Source organism: Ochotona princeps, chromosome 12, assembly GCF_030435755.1.
Source record: "Ochotona princeps isolate mOchPri1 chromosome 12, mOchPri1.hap1, whole genome shotgun sequence".
NCBI classification, from domain to species: domain Eukaryota; kingdom Metazoa; phylum Chordata; class Mammalia; order Lagomorpha; family Ochotonidae; genus Ochotona; species Ochotona princeps.
The window spans coordinates 52,819,167-52,845,734 of record NC_080843.1 but is presented as its reverse complement, the minus strand read 5'-3'; the positions used below and the strand labels follow the sequence as shown (position 1 = coordinate 52,845,734).

At 44.0% G+C, this 26,568-nt stretch overlaps 1 protein-coding gene across 1 annotated transcript in view; it reads right to left on the bottom strand.

Moving 5' to 3' along the window:
* The window catches only part of LHFPL6 (LHFPL tetraspan subfamily member 6), a 248,351-nt gene that overhangs the window by 28,063 nt on the left and 193,720 nt on the right, over positions 1–26,568 (bottom strand). The window contains exon 3 of the mRNA XM_004577503.3: positions 3,027–3,125. Coding sequence (XP_004577560.1) covers positions 3,027–3,125 — 99 coding nt within the window. The remainder of the gene's footprint in view (positions 1–3,026; positions 3,126–26,568) is intronic.

Genomic DNA, 26,568 nt, shown 5'->3' with positions numbered 1-26,568 from the left:
GCTGTCTCCCTTGTGCCAGCATTTCCCCCTTCTCTACATTTAAGGCAATCACAAACTATTCCAGATTAAGGAAAATGGCATTATCAAGCAGGAATAATCAAGCAAATTGAAATCTCTTACAGTTAAAAAAATATATATAAACTAATTAGTACTTAGAACATAGTATTTTCTACTAAAAAAGCCAGTATTCTATTTTAGAAAGTCAAGGTGGCTGGCAACCATGAAGTCAGATAAAACAAAGTATCACGTCCAAATTCCACTCACGAACATAACACCACTTCTATTTCTCCACAATATCTTAGTGAGGATTTATTTTTCCATACATATCCTGACATAAAAAATATTATTTGGGATAGTATAAAGATACCATTAGATCAAATTCCTCAGGCATGTTCTTAAAGCAAAATATTTGGTGTAAAAAGTAGATGTGGATGTTAGTAACTTGGTATGTGTTAACTGTCAGAAACCAATATAAAATCCATGAGATCATTTGGTTTGGCCCTGCCAAGGTAACCACATATGGGACTTGAAATTCAATAAACCTATAGCAGGCTCACTTGTTTAAAAAATTTATTTATCTTTATTACAAAGTCAAATATAGAGAGAAGGAGAGACAGAAAGGAAGATTCACTCTCCAAGTGGCTGCAACAGCCGGAGTTGAGCCTATCCGAAATTGAGTCAATCTTCCATGTGGTGCAGGGTTCCAAGGCTTTGGGCTGTTCTCAACTGCTTTTCCAGGCCACAAGCAGGGAGTTGGATGGGAAGCAGGGCTGCCAGGATTAGAACCAGTGCCCACGCGGGATCCTGGTGTGCGCAAGGCAAGGACCTTAGTCACTAGGCGACCGTGCCGGGTCCAGCAGGCTCACTTTTAAGTTGACATTTTTGAATGGTTTGTAAATGATGTGTTAAGTGCACAAACAGCTGAAAAGTTTCCTTGTCCCTGAATGGTAGTGGAAAAGATATTTATCAGTTTCTAATGATGGACTTCAGGACAAGCTACCCCCAGGTAAGGCACACTGACATTTGAGAAAAACAGAAAGGTTATGCTCACCTGCCCTTGCCCTCCCTCTGCAGCAGGTTACAAAATCTAGGAAGACTGATCTGACCTTCTCCTATAGCAGTTCTAAGATCCTCATTTGAGAGATGCTCCCCTTTGCCTGGAGGAAGGGAACATGTTTATCTCTGAAGACACAGGGACCCCAAAGAATTGAATCAGGCTTTCCAAGTTTCCCCAGTTTATTACCACTAGGTCATTCTTTCGTAGCCAATCATCCTTGTCCTCCCCACAACTATTCATCAAGTCTAACACAAAAATTACAGGGCATAGGGCTTGGGGGAGGGGAAGAAAGGTGTTTGGCCTGGCAGCTAGAATCGCCACTTGGGACATCAGAATCCCATGTAGGAGTGCCTGGACTTGAATCCCAATTCTACTCCCTTTTCAGTTTCCCGCTGATATACACCGTGGAAGGGAGCAGGTGATGATACAACTGGTTGGGTCCCTATCACCCATGTAAGAAACCTGGAGGCAGTTCCTTACTGCTAACTGTACAAGGCATCTGGGGGAGTTAATTAGCAGACGGGAGATCTTCCTGTCTCTCAAGTTAAAGTAAGTATGCCTTCATTAATTTCTTCAGGTCTGCATTGCCTTATAAGATCTCCTAAGCAAGGCCCAGTGCAATAGCCTCGTGGCTAAATCCTCGCCTTGCACGTACTGGAGTCCCGCATGGACACTGGTTCCTGTCCCAGCTGCTCCACTTCCCATCCAGCTCCCTACTTGTGGCCTGGGAAAGCAGTAGAGGATGGCTCAAAGCCTTGGAACCCTGAACTTGCGTGGGAGACCCGGGACAAGCTCCCGGTTTAGGATTGTAGCTGCTTGGTGAGTGAACCAGCAGAGACCAAAGTTCTTTCTCTGTGTGCCTCCTTCACTCTGTAAGTCTGAATTTGCAATAAGAATAAATAAATCTGAAAAAAAGAAAACAAAAGATCCCCTAGGCAGTGGAAAAGTAAATTTGTTTATTTCTGTCTTATTAATCTGCCTTTTGCTTTTAAGGCTTTAGGCCACAATTCTAATGATGGATAAGGAAAAATTATTTTGGGATAAATGTTTCAAGAGTTATTGCTATCCGATCTATTAATTCCAATTCCAGAAAAAAACACTTAAGAAAATGATCAAGCAGAAGAAACACTCGTATTCACTCAAGTTCTGATTACAATATGTCTTAAAAGAACAAAAACTAGAATAAACTAAACGTCCAACTAGGAAAAAAAAGTGACATATCATTCAGTATTACAAATTAAAATGAATACAAAACATACACTACTCTCAAAAATGCTTAAAGACTACAAAATAAATAGTATATACTATAGCTATGAGTAAAAAAAAAGTACAGTACCTGGAATTTTCATGGGGAACCCTACATCAATGTGCGGGATCCCAGCCACATGATCCCAGCCACGTGATCCTTTCTCAGTGTGTCCTGGCTGCTGGTCTGATGTCCTTTCTCCAGCCTTCCCTTGCTGTTGTTCTTCACCCGACAGGTGCTTCTGTTTCCCCCTGCTCATCCAGGTATTTCCTTTTGTTTAAAATTCAGTTCCACTCTAAACACTTCAGCAAAGTGGTCCCTTAGGCTGAAGTGCAAATGTTTTGGATTCCTTTGCCCTTATTGCCACTTCCTTGCTTTATTCGCTTTGTCTTAGAGACTACAAATCCCACACTGCTGTTTTTAACACATACAATGAATACTAAATATATAATTTTGAATGAATTAATCAGTGAACATAAGCTCTTGGGGACGGACATGTCTTATCTTTGCATCTTCCATGTTCATTACAGTACCGTGCAAACAAATGCCCAAAAATGACTTGCTCAATGAATGTGTATGTGAATGCATTTATTTGTCACACATGACTGCTGGCTGCCATACCAGGATATATTCTTATTTCTTCTCTTTTCCAACTGGTGTTTCTGTGAAATAGCAGATCAAGTCCATTTTATAAACGGAGTGTCATCTACAAAGAGAACTTACCCAAGTAAAATTGGCCAGAAATGTAGCCACAAGTTTGCCGGACTTCTTCACTGTCCCATCCCAAGGGGTACAGAGCACAACCAGCACCAATCAACAAGCCTGCAAAGAGATAAACGAGAGGGCTTTACCGACATACCTCTGCACCCCAAAATAAGGCTCGACTGTGGTGGGATTGAGATTTAGCAATACAACAAGACTGCAGCGTCTGTTTGGGGGGAAAGCACCAGCCGCAATTCCCTTAAAAGCAATCCAAAGTCAGTTTGATCCCAAGAACAATTTCAAGTTTGCTTAAAAAGAGAAAAGGGGGAATAAAAGTGACAGCTCAGTTTGGCTCCAACTTTGCCTTTTAAAACATAGAAAGCCTTGCAAATCCTGTTTAAGAAATAAAATCCAAAAGTTCTTTTAATCAAACTCTTACAAAGCCAACAAATTCCATCATTAATCCATGTAAACAAGTAATTTAAGAGCATGCAAAAGTTCCTCTAACAGGTTATTCTTCATCATTCATTATATGTTTTGGTTCCAGTTTAAGAATCAAAAGAGGCTGTTTCAGTATTGTTGAATTTTACCAGGGGCAGAAGGAACATAAAGATTTTTCACGAACCACTTGGGCACATTGGTTGAACTGGGAATGGTGCTTCCTGTTCTTAGGTTTGCTGGAGAAGTGCAGAGCATCCGTGCTTCTCAGAAATGCTCTTGCAGACATACAGTATCATCTAAGCACTCTTGATGTTCAAACAAAAGGTACAGTGATGAAGCTGAAGAAGGCCACAGTTTTAACATAAATGAAGTCACCTTGACAGCACACTGGTCTGACAGATTTCCACGAGTGAAGTTTCCAGCTTTTCCTCAGAGCCTAAAACAATCTCACCAGCAGCTAAAGGAGACTGGAGCACTCACCATCTAAAACAGTAGGCTCAAATAAAAGTGAGATCTTGGCATCAGTCAATGAGTATTGTCAACCCTGGCATCACCAATGTACTCAGTTGATGGGACCAAAGCATACACAGTCGAACAGCTGAGAATGTGGGTTATCAGCGCAAAGTGAGGGTATCCCCTAAATGAGAGAATCTACGGAAACAGCTGATGCAGGAGAGATGGCAGGGCTCCAAATGTACTTGCAGAAGAGACTGAGAATTTCTGCTGAGTCCCTTCCTGGTCCCTTTGTCCTACCAGTGGGGCTTTCATCTGGTAGGTAATTTTGAGTAACTGTAATATGTACTTATGAAGTTCTTTTTAACAGACATGATGGAGCTGCCTTCTATTCTCTCCACAGTCACAATGCTGAGCCATAAGGACAGGCATCCCCCACACAGACCCCCATTTCCTACCCCAGTACAGCTCCCCCTGGTTCATCCCTTGGTCTGCAGCAAAACAGTCATCTACTGCTGAGGGGCCTCAGTTCAAAGCAATGCCAAGAAAGACTCACTGGAATTGCATTTAACAAGCCCCAGCATGTCCCACAGGTAACTGTACACACATGAATTGTGGTACAGCTGAAGACTAATCCAGAAAACAGGAATAAAGAGGCTTTGCAGACAAGACGGAGGTCACAGTGGCTGGTTACTTAGGGCATTTTGCCTTCCCACAAACTTTATAGTATTCGAAAACAACTCTAAACTACTTCCACCCATTATCAAATGCAGAGATAATTAACAAGGATGCCAAACCTTGTGTAAATTGAATTCCATGAATGTTTAAAAAGCAATGTGATATCATTTCCATGATATTCAGTTCTAAAATTAAAAGGTAACACCTCTTTCTGAGATCTTCTCCGCAACTATTTTAAGATGAGAAACACAAAAAGGCATTTGAATGCAAGAAAATGGAAAATAAGTTATATTTTCTCTTTTGCGGGGGAAAGAAATGATGAATTATTTATTAATATTATTTTCAGTGTAGCTGAAAAGCTGATTCCATATATACTTTGGTTTTAGTATTATGCTGGCTGCTTTGAGGTTATATAAAAAGCATTACATGGGCCTGGTGGCGTGGCCTAGCGGCTAAAGTCCTCACCTTGAAAGCCCCGGGATCCCATATGGGCGCCGGTTCTAATCCCAGCAGCTCCACTTCCCATCCAGCTCTCTGCTTGTGGCCTGAGAAAGCAGTCGAGGATGGCCCAATGCATTGGGACCCTGCACCCGCGGGGGAGACCCGGAAGAGGTTCCTGGTTCCCGGCTTTGGATCGGCGCGCATCGGCCCGTTGCGGCTCACTTGGGGAGTGAGTCTTCGGACGGAAGATCTTTCTCTCTGTCTCTCCTCCTCTGTGTATATCTGGCTGTAATAAAATGAATAGATCTTTTTTAAAAAAATAAAAAGCATTACATGAGGTGTTATGGATTTGACTTGGCTCTCCAAACCATGTAGATGCTTGAATCCCATAATCTTACACTGATGGTTAGTGGTGGATTAATGCTAACAATTGATAAGAGTAGAGGTCACAAGATGAGGCCTCTGGGCAGGGACTGGATTGAGTTAGGTTGCTAATGTGAGCCCAGGAAAGGAATTATGATGATCTTATAAGGAGAGACGATACAGAAGGCAGAAGAGTGTTCTGCTGTGTCTCTCCGCTGCCTGACTTCCTGAGCGCTGGTCCCACTGAGCACACTCACCATCGCCAGCCTGCATTAGGTGCCAGACGCAATCATGACTCTCCACTCTGAAAGCCAAAATAAACTTTCTCTCCTAAGTAGATCCTCTTGGACATTTTCGTTAGAGGAATGCAAGGCTGACTAATGCATGAGGGTATTTCAGAAAGCTCATGGAAAAATTAAAAGAGAACTAAGTTTATCTTGGTGTTGGTACAAAAAAATAAAGCAAAAAAGCATAGCTTTTCATATTATGTCTTTTTCATTAACTTTTTGAAGATCTCTCAAATGCATGAATTTCAAGATTATTTTGCAGCAAAATAAACTTATCTTTCAATTCCACTTTCCTTGAACTTATTAAAGTGCCCTTGGAGATCTCAGATAGACTAACAGTTCCTGAAGTGGCAAAACACTTTGCAATCAATGTCTTTCTTTAGAAAGCTTAGCTGCCTTTGGAACACTATAAAATGTGCATTCAACCATATATTAGGAACAATTTTATCACCAGAAATTTGTGTTAAGTATATAAATTTTAAAAAAACATGAACATATGCTCACATTAAAAAAAAGATGTTCAGGAGAGGGCAACAGGCTTATTCAAATTTTAATGGTAATATTTATGCAGTCTTTGTTGTGGCATCTGCTAATGCTTGCTAACAGAAAAGCTACAGTGCACTCCCTAGATTTGAGAAACATTTCCGGGACAGTTACTGCAAAGCTGAGCAAGCTAATTGGCTGTCAAACGACTAGCGTCTGTAGGCAAATACCAGTGATCTTCCCAAAACCTGGCCACTAACACATGGTGATGGTGGAAAGTAGTTTCAGGCTGAAAATGTATATTAGCCTATCCGGCACCAAAAGCAGCCAAAGAATTCTCAAGCCCAGTGAAATCTGAACCAATTCCCCCCGCCCCCAATACTCTGTCATAGGAAGAGATATCAAAAAGTTTATGAAGTTCTCCAAGTACAATAACCACAGTAAACATCAGAAGGCAGGATAGGGGAAACTCCAGATCAAGTCTAGCAACAGCATTTCCCACTCACTGGAGGAGGGAGAGTCAACACAGATCAAGGGAGGTTCCACATTGGTCCTGTTCAATGTAGCAGGCAGAAACTTCCAGAAGTTCAATAAATAACTCAGTTGTGATAGATACACTTCAAGTGCTCAATGACCAAATGGCACATGTGATGATCACACTGGATAACGCAGAGACCATTTTCATAATTGCAGAAAGTTCAGCTGGGGATAGCTGCCTTTGATCTCAAGACACCTTGAAAGGATGCTGGATTTGTCAGCTTCTCTTACCCTAGGCGTTCCATTGCTTATTCATGATCACAATCCCCCTGCCTGTTCAGTGTAGGATCAGAGGTCAGGGAACTTGTTCTGTAAACTCTCCTGCTAGCAGGAATTCTGGGTCATATTCTGTCAGAGAGAAGCCCTCATGTGACACTTAGAAAGTAAAATAGAGATAATTCATTACTCCCCCTTGGCAGCTGTAGGGAGGGCAAGCCTTCCTTTAGACAATGAAAGCCTTCCTTTAGACAATGGCTATAAGATTCTGGGAGTGGCTTCCAGACATCCTCAACCTTCTCACCCATTAAGCACAAATCAAACATTGTAGCATCTTTTGATCACTGCACTTCAAGACTGCCTGAACTGAAAGCAGTTTCCACGACCTTCACCTTCACAGACTTTCTTCTAATACATTTGTAAAACTTTAAATCCTTGGGGTTTATCCGTTCCTCCTTGAAATATGCACTGTTTTTCCTTGGCCAGAACCTGACATTTACGGTTAGTACAAGCCCCACTCACCTGGGGCAGAGAGGTCAGTATGAATCTTTATCTACTACTCACATTTCTTGAACATCATTCCTTTCCTCTATTGCAAAGGATCCCTAATAACATTTATGCTAATTACTGAACCTCTCAGACAATTAAAGATTGTGATATTGGCAAGCTGTAACCATCTCTGCCCTGTGGACTCTGGTTAGGGACTTTAACGGGCTGAGGAATCTGTCCTGGATTGCACATTCTGGAGGGGACCCTGCCCTTGTTAACTCCCTGCCCTCTAGGGTATGAACTGCAGTCTAATAGCACTTTATTGTTTATACCAAAGGACTAAGACATAAAATAGAGGCAACTAAATGAGAAAGTGACAGCTTCTTTTTATTGGAAAAAAAAAATAGCGACCCTTCCATTTTTATCAGTGCTAAAGACTAGTCTATATTGCAAGAATTAACATTTTTGATGGAAGCAGAGATTATATCTGTGAGTCACCAGTAGGGAACACTGTTACTGAAATGCAGCAGAGAATACTCTGGAACTTAAACTGACTGTCCACATATGTCAGTAATCTCACAGGTCTTCATAGCCCTGGTTGCCTAAATTGCTCCAGCGAAGTAAGTGAGGCAATCAGAATAGCTTTTATCATATTTACATGAATTGTCCTTATTAGATTTATAAACTTTGTGATTATTACATGAGCTTAATTTTAACCAGATTCCTTTGTTGTTGCCATAAAAGACATCATTAAAAAAAAAAAGAGGTTACGTTTTCACACTTGTTGGAAATCTGCAAATGGGAGTGGAAGTGAGGAGAAACAGAGAACAGGGTGACACACCTGCGGAAGGTGCTAAGAGAAGTGAGAGGACAGAGCAGGTGTGAAACTGTTCGCAGCCTCAGGCTCATTCGCAGTTAAGAAGCCATCTATTTTTGCAAGCATGAAGACTTTGCAACTTTTAAGGGGTCATGAGTAAATCACAGATTAGTGTAAATTAGTTCAATTTTGAGTTTTCACTAGGCACCTCAGTGAAATCAGCTATCCAGAGAAAAAGACTATGAAGAAGGTCACTTTGCTAAGAGGCTTTAGGATTGTGGAGACATGCTGCCTCCTGAAAAAAAAAAAAAAAGAAAAAAGAAAAAGAAGAAGAAGAAGAATCCAAATTATGACCCAAGAACTCCTGAATTAAAAAAAAATAATTCTCATAATGCACTGACTATTAAGTCATTTTATCCTGAGCACCCTGGGGCCCGTTCAAGGACAATTACAATATTTTAAGAGCCAAGTTCTGTGAACGACCTCTAAAGACAAACCAATGTTAATAGAAAAAAGATGGCATAGATAGAGTGGGCTCCAGGGAGCTGGGCGGAGAGGGATGCTGTGTTAGGAAAGAAATGCATTCATGAACCCCACCCCACCCCACCCCACCCCCAGTGCACTGCAGGCTTCAGAAGCTGCCCTGGATACACCCTGGTTCTTGACCCACCTAGGGGAAAGTTCCTAGGAGAAACTCACCTTTCACAAAATGCTAGAAAACATCTGCATGACACTAATTTTTTTATTTATTTATTATTTTTAATTCATTAATTACATTGTATTATGTGACACAGTTTCATAGGTACTTGGATTCTCCCCACCCCTCCCCAAACCCTCCCACCATGGTGGATAAAAATCCTTCCACCTTGAACTGTGGTTATGCGACACTAATTATTTTTTAGAACTGGAATGAGACGTCTGAAGTCTGCAAAGAGCCCACTGGTTGAAGTCTGAACCTGGGGCCGGGAATTTTCCCTTCTGTAAAACTCCCAGTATTCTCGTTCAGCCCTTAGCACTTAGCCCGCGGAATATTAACATAACAATGCAGCTCCTGCCAAGAAGGCAAAACAAACCTCCAGTCAGCCAATGCCAATTACTCCCCACAGGTGGTAAGAATAGAGTCCTTCTGTTAAGCCCATAAAGCCTTATTTTTTCCAGGCCACTCCTGAAAGTTTTTATGTGATCTCACTTTTTTTCCATGACTGTTACACCATTCTTTTTCCACAGTTTATTACTTTTTTTTTTTAACTGCATGACTTTTTCTACCCATGCTCCTTCAGGGGTCACAGCAGCGTCTCGTCAATTCTTCCTTTGTTTGGGGGACACTTTTATCCTTGTTCCTGTTCCTTTATCTTCCTCTTTGTGGCCAGTACCCAGGGAAATGGTTTTCTCGACTGTTCTCATGGAAGCCGTTCAATCTCCTAGCCTGTTATCTGGACCTCACTTTAGAAAAGGTTGGCCCGTTTCCATCCCAGAGGCTCCACAGGCTAATTCATGGACTGGAGAGTCATCCATTTTCATCCTCAGATAAGGGGCCCTTTGCAAAACAGAACAATAAGATAAATCCAGTTCTGGGGAGGGAACGAGAACAAGGGCCAGGATTGTAACTCCTCAGACTCCAGAAGCTTCCTGGGAAGAAGCTCTTTACCAAAGGAAGCTTTAGTAAACCAGACAAACTTTACAAGCACATTGCAGAAACGGAGGCACAGAGGATGTAGGAGCTTGTCCAGGACTCGGAGCTCAGATGAATCCTGGGCCTCCGGATTCCGGTTCAGGTCTTCTCTCCACCACTCATGCTCTGAATGACTAGCCTCAAGTCCACTCCAAGGTCACACACTCCCACCCACAAGCTGGATTTTATTAATAACACATTTTACTAAGTGGGACCTAGTATTTCTAAGTCCAGATTCTGGCAGTTTTTCTATTTATTTATTTATTTATTTTTGATTTATTTATATGAAAAAAAAGTTAGAGAAAGCAAGAGGAAAAAGGAAGGGGAAAGAGAGAGAAAAGAGAGGGTAAGAGAAAAGGAGAGGGAGAAACAGAGGGAAGGAAAGAGCCAACTCTGGCTTCCGCTGGCTCAATCCCCAAGTGACCGCCACAGCCAGGGAGAGGCTGGACCTGACTGGAACCCGCAGCCAAGAGGCACATGCAGGTCTCCCACACAGGCAGCAAGGGCCAAGCATTGGGGGCATTTTTTGCTTTCAGAGACTCATTAACAAGGAGCTGGATCAGAAATAGCATAGCTGCGACTCAAACCACCTAACATATGGGATGCTGTTGTCACAGGTGAGGACTTAAGCCAAAGCACTCCATTACTGGCTCCCGGCACGCTTTGAATTCACACTTGTGCAAATTCTGAGCCTGTACTCAACTGGCTGTAGCTAGGGCACGGACATCCTGTTCAAATGGCTCAGGTGCTCAAGTTGATCCCACTCTGTCCTTGTGATTACTGATTTACTGGTTCTTTGGTAAGTGTTGAGCTTTCTCATCTCTGAGAGTTGAATCTTGTGGGTGCAGCAGGACTTCTCAAAAGTCATGCAGAGGTTTCAACTGAGGCCTTGATGTTAGGAGTGGGAAGATGAAGGGAAGACTTTAACCTCGTCACTGTGTTTGACAGGTGAGTCTGTTGGAAGGTGTTGAGGTAACCAGGTCATGCCTGCAGAGGGTGCTTCTTGTATGAAGGGTGGTTGAGTTCAAGCTCTGTCTAGTTATTCTCTCTTTTGTGGCTCGCCACATCATCATTCCTCTGCACCTACCATGAACAGCTTCCAAAGATGCTGGGCTGTGGAGCAGCCTGACTCAGAACTGTAGCCTCTACTGAGACAGAAGCCTCTTCGTTCTCAAGAAGCTCCTCTTGCATATTTCTTAAAAATATTTTTTAAGTTATTTTTATTGGAAAGTCAAATATACAGAGAGGAGAGACAAAGAGGAAGATCTTTTGTCCGATGGTTCACTCCCCAAGTGACTGCAACAGCGGGAGCTGAGCCGATTTGATGCCTGGACCAAAAAGCTTCTTCCGGGTCTCCCACGTGGGTGCAGGATCCCAAGGCTTTGGGTTGTCCTTGACTGCTTCCCCAGGCCACAAACAGGGAGCTGGATGGGAAGCAGGGCTTCTGGGGTTAAAACCGGCACCCATATGGTATCCAGGCATTGCAAGGCAAGGACTTTAACTGCTAGGCTACCATGCGGGGCCCCTCTTCTTATATATTTTAGTTACAGTGAGGAAAGACAGACTAATTGAAATTGAAATCTCTTCTCTCTCTGAGATACAAAGGTCTTCAAGAAGTTCATAAAACACGCTTACTATGACAAACAAACTGTGCATAGAACTGAAAAAATTTAACACCAAAATAAATTTATATTTGGAGAAGTATAAAGAAGTATGCCTATGCCCATAAATCTACTAGGTGGCAGGGCCAGGCACACATACCCGGAGCTATCTGAGCGCTAAGCCTGTGCTCCAAGCCTCCATCTCCAGACTTCTCCCAAACCCTCCCATGTTCACTGCTGCAACTCTGGGATCAACTTCCCTGTCTATACATGTGCAAACATGGCATATAAATGGAAGCATAAGATCAAGAGAGGTTGGGCCCGGCGGCGTGGCTTAGCAGCTAAAGTACTCGCCTTGAAAGCCCCGGGATCCCATATGGGTGCCGGTTCTAATCCCGGCAGCTCCACTTCCCATCCAGCTCCCTGCTTGTGGCCTGGGAAAGCAGTTGAGGATGGCGCAATGCTTTGGGACCCTGCACCCGCGTGGGAGACCCGGAAGAGGTTCCAGGTTCCCGGCATCGGATTGGCGTGCACCGGCCCGTTGCGGCTCACTTGGGGAGTGAAACATCGGATGGAAGATCTTCCTCTCTGTCTCTCCTCCTCTCTGTATATCCGGCTTTCCAATAACAATAAAATCTAAAAAAAAAAAAAAAAAAAAAAAAAAAAAAAAAAAGAGAGGTTTCAAGTCATCATTTCTCAAAGACTGACTGTGCTTCAGAGAACACCTCCAAGTGCTGGCTATAACCGAAGAGAAGGGATGGGCGACTGGCCCTTTCCCTGGGTGCCAGTGAGCGGCAACTGAGAAGGGAGGTCCAGCACACACAGGCGCGCCTGTCTACAAAGAATCAAAGGGAACAGACGGCTCCTTGAGCATCACAGCTTTAGCAGACGAAGTTACAGCTCTTCTTCACACTGAAATCTAGGGCTATGATAATTATGGCACTACCAAAAACATTTAAACAATTTACAATCACACTACATCCTCTGGGTCTTCTGAAACAGTCTTTCAAAATGACTCACTGTTTGCCATTTCTTTTCTATCTCACATGATGGGAAGCATAACGAGAGAAAAGTGTGAGGCCCCAGAGTACGTGCTCCTTTTCTTAGCTCACAAAACAAATGAACAAACAAACAAAAAACGAACTCGCTGATTCCAGCTATGAGTGACTTGCCATTTTTTCTCTTCCTAAACTTCTAGGCAATCATTGGTATCACTCAATAAATAAATGAATAAATAAAGCTCTTCCAACAGTAAAATTCTGAAGGAGATGTTGCAGTTTCTATGCAACAGTATTCTGGTGAATGGCTCTGAGAGAAACCAACAGCTTTCCAGCCATAGCACTGAAGAGCACTTCATCCAGTTCCACCACCTCACTTCTTTGGGACCCACATTTGCTTATCTGTGCAACACAGAAGGTGTCTGTCTGTTGCAGATTTTGCAAGGATTAAATGAGATAGTGCCATTGTTGGACTTGAGCTCAGGTACTCTGGGTGAGGGTGGGTGCTGAATTTGATTCAGGTCGATGTGGTAGTATTCATATTTACCTGATGTTAAATTTCCTTTTGGAGGAAGTCAAAAGGTTCCAGAGAGGTCAGTCCAGGAACTGGGACAATGGACACCGGCTCCAGCATTCACATCAGCCTTTGAAACTATGGGAAGTGCCAGTCAATCAGCCATAACCTGGTGACTCTCACACCCGAGCAAAGATTAGGGGAGGATGAGATGCTTCTCTCTCTCTTCTTTCTACTGCAGATAACTTGGTCTTTCCAACAAGCAGATTGTACCAGCTCTGACATTCCCGTTTGGTGGATGACAGAGGTGGGGAGCTATTACTGTTCTCTGCATGTAGATACGGCAGAACTGGGACATGAACTCACAGCAGGAATGGGAGCTCAGTTTACCACCTTCACTGAGACTGTGGGAAAGGAGGCAGGGCAGACACACCTGTAAAGTGAAATGGGTTCACTGATGGTGCTGTGTCCTTGCTGTAGCCGAGGAAAACAAAGCCAAGCATAGCCTAAACTTTATAGAGTATCACGGCCCAACAGAGCACTGCTCATACTGATGCACATAAACGCAGTACTTACAAAATGCAGATTCTGACAGCGTCATTCCGGGGCAGAGTTCAACCTCCCAAGAGCCCAGGCTGAGGTGGGCAGCACCCTTTGAACAGCAGGCAGAGTGAAAACAGCACCGGGTTGGCTGTCTGTTAAGGCGGGTTTGAATCCTGATACCACCCTACCCACACCCAAACGTGGGGCCTGGAGCTGTATGGCTTTGTCTTTTCTGAACTCAGATTTCCATCTACAAAATAAATCTGAAAGTTCCTCCATCTTTACATTGTTACTAGAAATCAATTTAGGATTTCACAAAAGTGGTTGGCTCAGGGGCAGCCTTTAGCGTAAGACACAGATTAAGACGCTTGTATCTAGCATTGGAGTACATGTGGTGGATTCTCAACTCTGGCTCCAGACTCCAGTTTTCTGCTGACACAGGTCCGGGGAGCCCCAGGTAGTTGCCCAAGTAGTGGAGTCTCAGCTATTCGCATGGGAGACTTCGACTTTAGCTTGGCTCCTGGCTTCAGCCTTGGCCCAGCACCAGCCTTTGCAGGTATTTGGAGTGAATCAGTGGATGGAATATCTCTCTTTGTACAGTTGTCTCTGTCTACCGTTCAAATCAAGAAATAAAACATCTTTCACATGGCGTACTAATTTGTCTTATTTTGAAAGGCATAGCACAAAGGTAGGAGGTTAGTAGGGAGAGAGAGAGATTCCATTTGCTGGGTCACCCCAAATGGTCACAACAGCCAGGGCAAAGCTGGGCACTTTGTTTTTTTTTTTTTTTTAAAGATTTACTATTATTGGAAAGCCGGATATACAGAGAGGAGGAGAGACAGAGAGGAAGATCTTCCATCCGATGGTTCACTCCCCAAGTAGCCGCAACGGGCCGGTACGCGCTGATCCTATGCCGGGAACCAGGAACTTCTTCCGGGTCTCCCACGCGGGTGCAGGGTCCCAGAGCTTTGGGCGGTCCTCGACTGCTTTCCCAGGCCACAAGCAGGGAGCTGGATGGGAAGTGGAGCTGCTGGGATTAGAACCGGCGCCCATATGGGATCCCGGTGCGTTCAAGGCGAGGACTTTAGCCACTAGGCCACGCCGCTGGGCCCAAAGCTGGGCACTTTATCCAGGTTTCCCATTTCGATGGCAAGAGCCCAAGTACTTGGGCTATCATGTGCTGCCTTGCCAGCAGCATTAATAGGAAGCTGGATGGGAAACACAACTGCCATGACCAATATTCAGTTACTGGATGTTGGTGTCACAAACTGTGGCTTAACTCACTGTGTCACCATGCTGTCCCCATACACAAACTTTAAAAAAAATTTTTTTAAAGATGTATTTATTTTTGGGGCCCGGTGCCATGGCCTAGCAGCCAAAGTCCTCGCCTTGAACACGCCAGGATCTCATATGGTCACCGGTTCTAATCCCGGCAGCTCCACTTCACATCCATCCCCCTGCTTGTGGCCTCGGAAAGCAGTGCAGGACGGCCCAAAGCTTTGGGACCCTGCATCTGCATGGGAGACCCGGAAGAGGTTCCAGATTCCTGGCTTCGGATCGGCACAGCACCGGCCGTTGCGCTCATTTGGGGAGTGAATCATTGGACAGAAGATCTTCCTCTCTGTCTCTCCTCCTCTCTGTATATCTGACTTTGTAATGAAAATAAATAAATCTTTAAAAAAAAGATTTATTTATTTTTATCAGAAAGTCAGACTTTCAGAGAGAAGGAGACACACAAAGACAGATCTTTCATCTTCTGGTTCACTTCCCAGGTGGCTGCAACGGTCAGAGCTGAGCCAATCCGAAGCCAGGAGCCAGGAGCTTCTTCTGGGTCTCCCATGTGGGTGTAGAGTCCCAAGGCTTTGGGCCATCCTGCACTGCTTTTCCAGGCCACAAGCAGGGAGCTGGATGGGAAGTGGAGCAAGAGGGGACACAAACTGGTACCCATATGGGACCCTGGTGCACGCAAGGGGAGGATTTAGCCACTGAGCCATTACGCCAGGCCCACAAACTTTGTTTTTAAAAAGTGCCTGCTTGAAAGCTTGGCAAATTGGAGGCTTGAACTTTTTGATGTCAGTATTAACAATATGGGGCTGTCTTTGAATGGTACACTTGCCAATATCAGGTTCTTCATTAGCTCCTACAGAGATTCACCAATTTGAAACAGCTAAACAAAGATACTGTCTTGTTATTTTTTCACATCTTTACAAAAAATGCACTTTTCAACACTGACCCTGTCTCTACAGCTAGGAGTTATTACATTGTTTCTTTTGTATCATTTAACATTTTATGAAAAGTTTCACACTTAAAATTGGAACATTAGATAATGATCACCCATACATCTGTCATTTATGGATTACGGATAAGAAGCTTTCAGAATTTGCCTTCCCATTTATCTCTCAATTTTCCATTTCTCTATTGATCCATAAATCCACCTTACTGGGGGTTGTTCTTAGCACAGTAGGTTTCAGGTGTCAGTATACATGGTTTCTTGTCATCAAACCCCACACTCTCTCCTTGCTTTAACACAGCAATCCATGCAAACCTATATGACACAGACACAAACATTAGACCCAATGACCATAACTGTCAAGATTGCAGCTCCAAGGCCTAATGACACTACACTGGGGCACTTCATCTCAAAAAGTGACCTACAGCAATGGGCACCTCTAGGCTTTTCTCATTTTCCAAACCACAGTACAACTATAATAGGATCAACTTGATTTAGCTCTGACCCAGAAAATCCAATAAGAACTTCAAGTGAAATTTCAAAAAGACCAGAATGACAACAGCACAGTCCCGCCTTAGACAAGCCACTCAGCTCTGATTTTTGCACTAGAAATGTTTTCCGTAAGGATCATTGTTATTTTGTTGGCAATGAATTATTCCTGCTAAAAACTCTCTAAAGTAAGAAAAGGAACCAGGGGCAAGGGATTAGGCTAGTGGTTAAGATGTCTTCATCCTACAAGCCATTACTTGGACTGAGTTCCAGGCTCTGGCTTCAGACTCCAGTTTTCTGCAGTCACAGGCCTGGTGAGCACTGCTGACAGATCCGGTGACTGGGTCCCTGACGCCCACACAGGACATTGAGATCCTGCCGCCTGGCTCCTGGCCTAGAGTTCCAGGTGACTACAGACATTTGGGGAGTGAACCAGCAGATAGAAGTGTGCGTGCTCTCTCATAGTAAACTTTTTTAAAAGGAGGAAAAGCATAAAAAAAGAAAAACAGGAACTGAGAGCTAACTTCCTTTTAAAAAGTTAGAAAAGTAGGGCCCAGCATGCTAATCAAGTGGCTGAAGTCCTCGCCTTGCATGCGCCAGGATCCCATATGGGTGCTAGCTTGTATCCCAGTAGCCCTGCCTCCCATCCAGCTCCCTGCTTGTGACCCTGGGAAGCAGTGTGAGATGACCCAAAGGCTTGGGACCCTGCACCCACATGGGAGACCCGGAAGAGGTTGCTGGCTCCTAGCTTTGGATCGGCTAAGCTCTGGCCGGGGCGGCCACTTGGGGAATGAATCAGCAGATGGAAGATCTTCCTCTGTCTTTCCTCCTCTCTGTGTATCTGACTTTCCAATAGAAATAAATAAATCCTGAAAGCAAAACTATTTTTTTAAGTAGAAGAAAGAAAAGGAACGAATATAATTCACTCCTTCAACATGAAAACTTTTGGGGAGTAGGACTAGGCTCCAACATTCGTATCAGAAAAGTTCTGATCAGAAAGCAAAAGAAGGAAAAGCAAAAAACACAGTTCTAAGTAAAGTTACTATGCAAACCCAAGCCCATCCAGCCCATGCTTTGAACATGCAGCCTACATTCTAAACCAGGCTTCAATCATCACGTGGTGGCAATCTGTGGTTACCCTCAGATACTCTGGTGGTCAACAACAGCTCTGGAGCCAAAGTCCTGTATTCAAATATTGGGTCTGCTACTCCTGGCTGAGTAAATCTCTTTAACTTGAACCCCCAAATCTCCTCTTCATCAAGTGGATACACCAGTGTCCCTTTATAAAGTTATTGAGAAGCTTTTTAAATGCTCACACACTGTGGGAACAAAATAAAGCATCTTCCCTTTTATGAGATAATCAAGAAGGGGAGATAGCACTTTAGCCATTTACTTATTTAGTAGTGGCTTACAAAAACAAAGTGCACAACTGTCAGGATGTAGTACGGAGCCAGACAGGTTGGCACAACTTATGCTGGCATTGCAGGGCCAAAGATGCCAGGTGCCTGAAGCCTCATTCCTCATCTCACGATGAGCAATGCCATCCCCACCTCCTCCCAGCCTTCCCAGCACAATCTAACCATCTTGCCTTTGTTTCCTTCCCTTCAGAGTGAGTTTGCCCTGGGCAGGGGAAATAACACCACTGATTCCCCATGTGCTCCCTGTGCAATCCCTCCAGAGGCCCTGGGTGAGCTGACAGCAATGACACAGGTGACATGAGGCAGGACCCAGCAGTGCAGAGTGTGGGCTGCAGGAAGAGGCTCCCACAATCCCTGCCTCCTTCTGAGAGCCCTGCAGCAGATGTGGAGCCTTGGAGACTGCAGTGGAGCTGAGCGGCTCAATCCCGTGGCAGGTGGTGGGAGGGAGTACTCACACCCCCTCACACAGAGCTCACTCTGTGGATTCTATGACTCCAAGGAAAGGGCTTCTGTTGATATTTTTTGGATATTTTTTTGTTGGAAAGGAGAGGCAGAAGTGTGACTGGGGAGAGGGTCTTCAGGGAACGACCCATCCATATGGCCGTAGGAAACAGTGTGTTATTAGTTTCCAGTGGCTTTGGAGGTGAATGTGAGCGAAGAAGAAGGCATGATCAGGTTTCAACTCAAATGGCATCTTGATTGTATGACAGGCAGGACAGAACATTTTGGCACCCATGGATCTTCAGTGTTTCTCCCTGGTTGGTTTTGCCCTGGCTTTGGGCAAATCACGAGCCTTGAACCTAGTGTTTCCCTTCTCTCAAAGCCAGTGTGAATAACGGCACCTGCCCCCTTGGGGATGGCACCCCTCCAGAAGACAGAGCACCAGGCACTGGTGCTATGTTAATGTTCACTCTTGAAGGGAAGGAGGTATGCCCCATGGGCACCCACTTAGGATAAGCACACACAGAGGAGAAATTACTTAGGAAGAAGTAACTCCTAGTTTTGATATGCTAGCACCATAAAATCACCCAGAACAGTGGTGAACCCAGCTAGGAAAATCTTCTGAAAGACTGATTAGTTCCCCAGGGCTTTTACTTGAGCTTCTCTTACAGTGTAACTTTTATTTTAGAAACCTGTTTTGGTTCCAACAGAGTATTTAGGAAGAAGAGTAAAACCTGTCTTCCCACTGATGCCCTAACCAACAGATCAAGTGCTTAAGGACTGACACACCCCTTGCTTCCACAACCTCCTCTTTCATTTCTAGTTATCTCCTTAAAAATGGATAAGCTATCTGTATCTTTCAATTTGATTCTAGAGTTCTTCAAGCAATTCACACAAGGGCCCCATGATTACACAAAAGCAGAGTGTTGGGCAATATATATTTTTTTAAATGGTAAACTCTACAGTGGATGAAATGGATAACAAAAGGCTTTCAACAAATGGGCACAGATGTAGACTTTGATGGTCTGCAATCTGCCATAATTGACACAAAATAGACAGATAGTTGCTTTAGGTCTGCTGAGCTGGAAGTCACAAGCCCCCATATGCGATCCTAGCCTCTTATTTGTCAATCAGTCAAAATGTCCTCTTTTTCTGGGATGCACCTGTTTCATCTGGGACGTAAGCAGGGGATGTCATGAAAACAGGGATACTGAGTTCCACATGGAACTTGGTAAATGTGCTATCTAATTTCCAGGTGGCTTCATGCCTATGGAGGCATCACACTCCAGTTCATGAAAGCGAAGTTCTCTCTCACCTATAGATCATGAGTGGACAGGCTCCCAGGTGTCCTGTCTGCCTTCCCCCACCCTCTTCACTTCAGGCAATCCTCTGGCTCACTGCCCACTCACGGTATTTCCTTGTGTGGTGAAACCCATGCTCATGTGTGTGTATGTGCTTCCTTTCTTGCTCCTTGAACACACTTTATTAGCACGTTTGCACCTTACATGTGGCAGCACTTACAATGCTTGCAGAACAAGAGTCTATACTGAACTTATTACACGGCAGTGAAAGTAACAACACAGTGAGTGAATGAAGTTCAGCAAGTGGGAAGAATATTTCAACATACTTTTAAAATGTAAGGTAGGTAGAATCCCAGGAAGATGCTTTGCAGAAATGGAAATAAGCATATCAGACATGTTTGCTGTTCCAGATATTGTGGCAGATACTACCTATCACTGGTTTGTAAACAAGAACGGAAAGCAAGAAGCTGCGTGGATTTTTGTCTTAACAAACTCCTGAAGCACAGGCTAGGCTTGAGCTTTACTGCTGATTTTGATGCTACAGTGAGGCCCAGACAACACACACATTTCACAAACACTACTTGCAACATGATTAAAAGTGTAGTCTTTAGAAGCACAGCTATGATTAAATAAAATAGAAAGAAAGCCAATGGTTTGGAGAGATGCTGCGTGTGGCTTCATAGACCAAATCAAACTTTAACTGTTGCTAAAGTGCCCTCTCACCAAGCAGAAACTTCCTTGTTCGAGAAATCAGGGGAAGGAGGGAGGGTTACAGGCAGGGGATCGGGTTAGGAAGAGGGAGAGGGAGGAAGGGAGGGGGCGAGGGAGACAACAAGGCCATTCCCCAACTGGCCACTCTTAGCCAGCAGAAGCAGGCCCCTCCATTCCACTGAACCCTTAGAGGAAACACACGAATCAGGCTTTGTTATTTCCGTCTCTGGTACTACCTGGTGGGAGGCCTCCCTCTATCTTGTGAGACTGAGGCCTCCTGGTTCAGGAATTAAAAGACAGAAGCCAGTTAGCTTTTTTCTTTTTTGTAATTAAGGATAATCAGCCAGGACATTCCCTTCTGGCTTTGTGATCCTGGGCAACTATTTTGCTGTTCTCTCATGGAGCACATTTCCGCATCAATAAAACATGAACAAAACTCATACCACACAGCCGTGATGAGGATTAAAGCAGAGGTTTTGTTGTTAAAGATTTATTATTTCTTTGAAAGATAGAATTAAGAATGAAATATACAGAAAGAAATCTTACATGTACTGATTCATTCTTAATGGCAACAATCCAGCCTGCGCCAGGCTGAAGCCAGGATCCAGGAACTCTGTCCTAGTCTCCCACTAAGGGGAAGGGGTCTGCTGTCTTTGCTGTGCTATCAGGGAGGTGGACTGCAAGCAGATTGGTTGGGATTTCATCCAGTACGCTGATATGGGTTGTGGGCATGCAAACAACAGCTTAACATGCCACAATACCAGTGCCTAAAATGTAGCTATTCTACACACATACACACATACATATTCACATTGGAAAAAAATGCATGAGTTTCAAAATTGTTTGCTTTGAAAGAACCTTATCTTTTATTTTGCCAGGAGCTTTCTGTACTACTCTCTGACATGCATAATATTACACATCTATATTCATATCGGTGTTCATATGCATACACATATACCATATATCCAACTGCATGCAAATGACATACATACTAGTTATTATTATTTGGATGTATCCAAATTAGTTTGAATAGAATATAGAAGACAGCTATTAAATGTTTCTATCAACTTTTTAGTTTAGGACATATATTAATTTCACAAGTTATATTCAAAAGCATCATTTTATTGCTAAAAAATATTAGAGAAAAAGGAGACAGAATCAGTATAGGGGTGGTCAGTGTTCACGAAACAGTTCTCTGAAGATTTTCCTCATCCACCTTCCACCTTCCGGGAATCACCTATCCTCCTCAGGGGTTTTTGTTTTTGTTTTTTTTAAATACCGTCAATTCCACTAAAAGCAGTAAAGCCATCTGGAATAGTTCACAGAAAACAATTCAGAAGTAATTTCTTTCAAGACATCTCTAATGATTTTTCCGTTCCACTTCCCTTTCCTCTCGAAATGTCAAGGACAATTGAAACTTTTTACTTTTCCATCTGTGATTTACTGATTCTTCCCAAAGAACCTTCCAAAGTACTTGAGAATTTTGTGTCCAGTTCAAAATTATTTTCTTTTTTCACTTTAGGTAACTTTTAAAACATCATGTTCAGGGTTTTTTTTAAAAGATTTTTAAAATTTTCATTGGAAAGTCAGATATACAGAGAGGAGGAGAGACAGGAAGATCTTCTGTCCAATGGTTCACTCCCCAAGTGGCTGCAATGGCCTGAGCTCAGCCGATCCGAAGTAGGAGCCAGGTGCCAGGAGTTTCTTCCTGGTCTCCCACACGGGTGCAGGGTCCCAAGGCATTGGGTTGTCCTCAACTGCTTTCCTAAGCCACAAGCAGGGAGCTGGATGGGAAGCAGGGCTGTAGGGATTAGAACTGGCATCCATATGGGATCCTGGCGTGTTCAAGGCGAGTACTTTAGCCGCTATGCTATCGCACCGGGCCCCATGTTCAGTTTTTAGTATTTTAAATATTTAAAAAGATGTTATCAAAACATGCTGAAATATGATTATGCAGAGAACACTGCTATATCAGTCACAATGAAATCACTCATCTTATCCAAATGGATTATTCTAACAGGATCCTTAAATAAAAGCAAAATAAACTTCAAGACGAGTAAATGCTGTGTCTCACACTGCAGAATTAGCAGGTGGTAGTCACAATGACTCATTCTTTGCCTGCTGGTCTACTTATCTGAATATGATTTTTATACAAACAAAAAGCTTTGAGTACCAAACATCCCATATATCCCTAGGTTCACACCATGAGATACATTTAAAAACACATTTCTCTATAATAAACACATTAAATATATCTATAAATATGCAAAAATTATGTGGTAGAGAAAATAAGACTGATTTTAGCTACAATAAGTGGAGCTAGTGGGTTTTCTTGGTGCCAAGCATGGTGTATGTAACAATGCAAGAACTCTGGAAACTGAAGAGTTGACCCATTTAATCCAGCAAAAATATTGGAGCAAAATGGGTGCTCCAGGAAGGCATTTCTTGTTTATCCTGTGGTTGCACACATCCACAGCACAGCACCCATTTCCCCTTAACTCCTTGTGCAGCTCAGCTTTAGAAGAATGAATCAAGGCTCAAGCTCCAGAAGATTAAGCGACATGTTGAAAGTCACAGTTGGTTAGGAAAAGAATCAGAAATGGAATGGGAAGTTTTGCTCCTCCATCCAAAGCTTTTTCTGCGGCACCACATTACTGCACAAGAAAGAATGTGTATGAAGTCATTGGTATGGGCTATGTGGCATTCTGAAAGAATCAGAGGTTATCCAGCCCAAACTGAGGAGTGAGCTAACTTCCCCACCAGGTCCTGCAGACCCATCCCCGGGCCGGCTACTGTCTGCAGGGCTGCAGTGTCTGGGAGTCCCAAGCAGGGGGCTCAGACACCATGTTTCCTCCAGGGGAACTACCTCCTGCTGCACATCTCTAACGTATTTATGAAAGGAGACCCATGCCTCAAATAAATGCCTGCTTTTCTGCTTGGATCTGAGCAGCTGCTCCTCAAAGGCTGTCAAGCAGGATCTGCACTACCCAGAGCTTCACAGGAGGAATAAAAAGAAAGATCACAACACCATGTTTATCTTCCTTCCATTGCTGTTTCTGGCAATAGTATTACAGCCAGGCAGGCTGAGTTAAAACAATTTTCTAAAAATATGGATCAGCTGGGACCACTGAAAGCCTCCTTTTATGGAGTTAGCATTAGGACTCCCCTTGGGCTGCTCTGCTGTGTCCTCTTTCCCAGGGCCTTCTCTCCCAGGATCTCAGCATCCAAAACACACAATTCTTTCTCATGGCCAGGCAAGATCACTGCCTCGCGAAGACTGATCAGCAAGCCTGCATTCTTCCCAGGAGCCCGGGTAACCGCTGCAAAGGGTCCCCTCATGCAGGGCAGATGTGGCAGGAACCTCAGTCCCACCCTCTGCTGGGGGTGGGAGGTAACTGGTTTTGTGAGTGGACCTGGTGCTGCCCAGAAGATGCGACTAGCTGTGCATCTGGCTATTTTAGCCTAAGAGTAAGTTTGTTCTCTTTCCTAATTTGTAAGGAAAGCAGGGAACTAGATGCCAGAAGGTAAGCCATATGCCATATCCCTCATCTATATGGACAGGGAAAACTGACCTCTGATCTGTGTTCAGGGGCCAGTGCTGCAGCACAGCCTGAAGAAGTGCTGCCAGAGGTGCCAGCATCCCATACAGGTGCTGCTGCAAATGCCCAGAGCTCCACCTCTGATCCAGCTCCCAGCTAATTTGTATCTGGGAAGGCAGCAGAGGATAAGCCTGGGTACCTGGGTCCCTGCACCCATGTGGAAGACTTGGATAGAGCTTGAACTTTGGCCTGCCCAGATCCAGCCTCTGAGGACTTCTGGGGAGTCTCTTCTCTCCATAACTATGTCTTTCAAGTAAATAAATCGTTTTCAAAAACAATCTCTGCCCAGCTTTGCACACAACTGTTTGGCTCACGGTAGTGATGCTAAACGGGCACTGGAGGATGTCTGCTTTCAGCATCGATTCTATTTCTTTGTTATTAAAAGCAATAAATAAACAAAATGCAACAGCATACAAACAGGCTTTATATACAGACTATATTCAGAATATAGAATTCTTACAAAGCCACCTGCTACAAAGACAAAGGATTATACTTGATAAGGAATGCAGGGTAATAGCTAGATTCCCATCTTTGTGCTATGCTTCTGGAAGCCCTGTGCAGAATCTCCACTGTGTTGAAAGACACACACAGGGAAACGTGGTGAAGGGACCTGGATGTGGAAAGCAGATGGGCTGGGCTCCCAGCAGAGCAGGCAGTCCTGTGCTTTGTCTCTGATGGGCTCTCAGGTGATATTTTATGTAAGGATGAGGTTCAGTCGCTAAATATAATTTTTTAATTGGACAGTCAGATATGCAGAGAGGAGAGAGAGATAGGAAGATCTTTTGTCCATTGATTCACTTTCTCAAGTGACCGCTACAGCTGGAGCTGAGCCAATCCGAAACCAGGAGCCTGGAGCTTCTTCCGGGTTTCCCATGCGGGTGCGGAGTCCCAAGGCTTTGGGCCGTCCTTGACTGCTTTCCCAGACCACAAGCAGGCAGCTGGATGGGAAGTGGGGCCGCTGGGATTAGAACCGGTGCCCATTTGAGATCCACTACTTTTCAGGGACAATTAGAAGGGAGCCGGATTGGAATCAGAGTAGGGAGTACCAAGCAGCAGCTCAACCCAGGATACCATGACACCCACCCCAAGATGCTCCCTGTTTTTGGAAACTATCTTAAACTACCGCAATGGATTACATGGTAGCTCCTCTACTCCCAAGTATTCCTTTTGTATTTCAGAACGTGACTGCACTTGAACATAAAATTGTTGCAGATGTAACTAGTTAAGATGAGGTCATATTACCAATAGAGTGGGTCCAAAATTCAATATGAATGATGTCCTTATAAGAGAATGGCCAAGGGAAGATACAATGAGGGAAGCCAGTCTTGTGAAAGGAGAGGCAGAGGAGAGAGTATGCTGTTGGCAGCACACACCTGGGACATGGGGGCTAGAAAAAGGTGAGGGAGTGTCTCCCTAGAACTTTCAGAGGGAGCTCAGCCTTCCAAGGCCTTTATTTCAGCACTGTGAGAGAACAAACTTGTGTAGTTTCGCGGAGTTTTAGTCACATGGTTGGTGGTTCCACCTTGAAGCAGTCTTTAAAACCAAAACACCTGGCTCAAAATGTCAGGTATAAGTTAATAAGGCAAATTGAAAGGCGGGGGGAGTTATTTTCTCAATTTAGTAGCAGACTCCTGCTTCCTAGCCCCAAGTTTCTTCTTTCAAGAAACTGCCACCAGGAAGGGGCATACAGAGAGGCTCCGGTTTCTCCAAGCACCAGGTCAAACTCTGCGTAAATCTCTTCTCTGCCACTAGCTCAAAGAAACGAAGACAGATCTGGGCTCTCATCTTCAAAACCTGGAAGAAACATAACTTACACATCAGACAGAGTTACCGATGCATGCTTGACATGGGATATGCAAGATGCATAATCATAATTTATATTTAACTAGCTTCCTTCTCCAAAGAGCTTGAAGAAACACACTGACTTTTACTTAATTAATCCTTGCAATCCACCCATGACGAAGGTGAGGTGAGGTCACTACCCCTCACTCCCCTGGCTTCTCAAGGGTCGGCCACTTGCTCTCCTCTTTAATCTTGTTTTCAGCAATAGTGATTTTTTTTCCCCCAACCATGTACAGACTTTGATTTTAAAGCTTTTGTTCACATTTCTGGGAATTCCTGGATTGTAGCAGAAAACTGCCTTCACTGCCCTCCTGCTCGGGGGAGGCTGTGGCTGAAAAAGGCCCAATCCATTCAGAAACCACCTTTTACTTATAAAGCTGCAGCTACTGAACTACTTTGAGATCTAGGAAACCCAAAGTGCATGTGTGCATGTATGTAAAGAGAGTCAAAGAGAAGCAATCACCCTGGCAAGCAGCCTGTGAAGGCCATACTAACTGTTCTGGGGTAGGCAGTATACCAGTATCCCAACAGACTCATTGCTGGACACATCTTACGGGCTCTGCCAGCCAGTCTTTCAGGACGTGTCCCATTGGCCCTCCGGAGAAACAATCAAATAAACCCAGTGAGGAAGGGAAGGCCCCCGTGTCTGCTTCAGCCAGGGCTGCTTCTCCTTTTCCTATTTTCCTGCTGAGACTCACAGCAAGCAGTCTGTCTCCCAAGGACTTTTGTGCATACAACATGAGCATTTTAAAAAGAACAGTTTCTTCAGGTTCTTTTGAGAAAGGAGTTATTCAAAAGGTAAGAATAACAGTGCCGCATGGTGGAACTGGGGCTCATAAACCTTGCCTGGTAGGCACGCTATCCTCTTGCCAATTTCTCCTTCCAAGTAAGCCCAAGGACCCCAGAGTGGGTGGCATTCCTGGAACCAAAATGCCTGTTAGCATCAATCAGTGTACATATTTTACACTTTCTTAACTCATTTTCAGGATCATGTGTCAG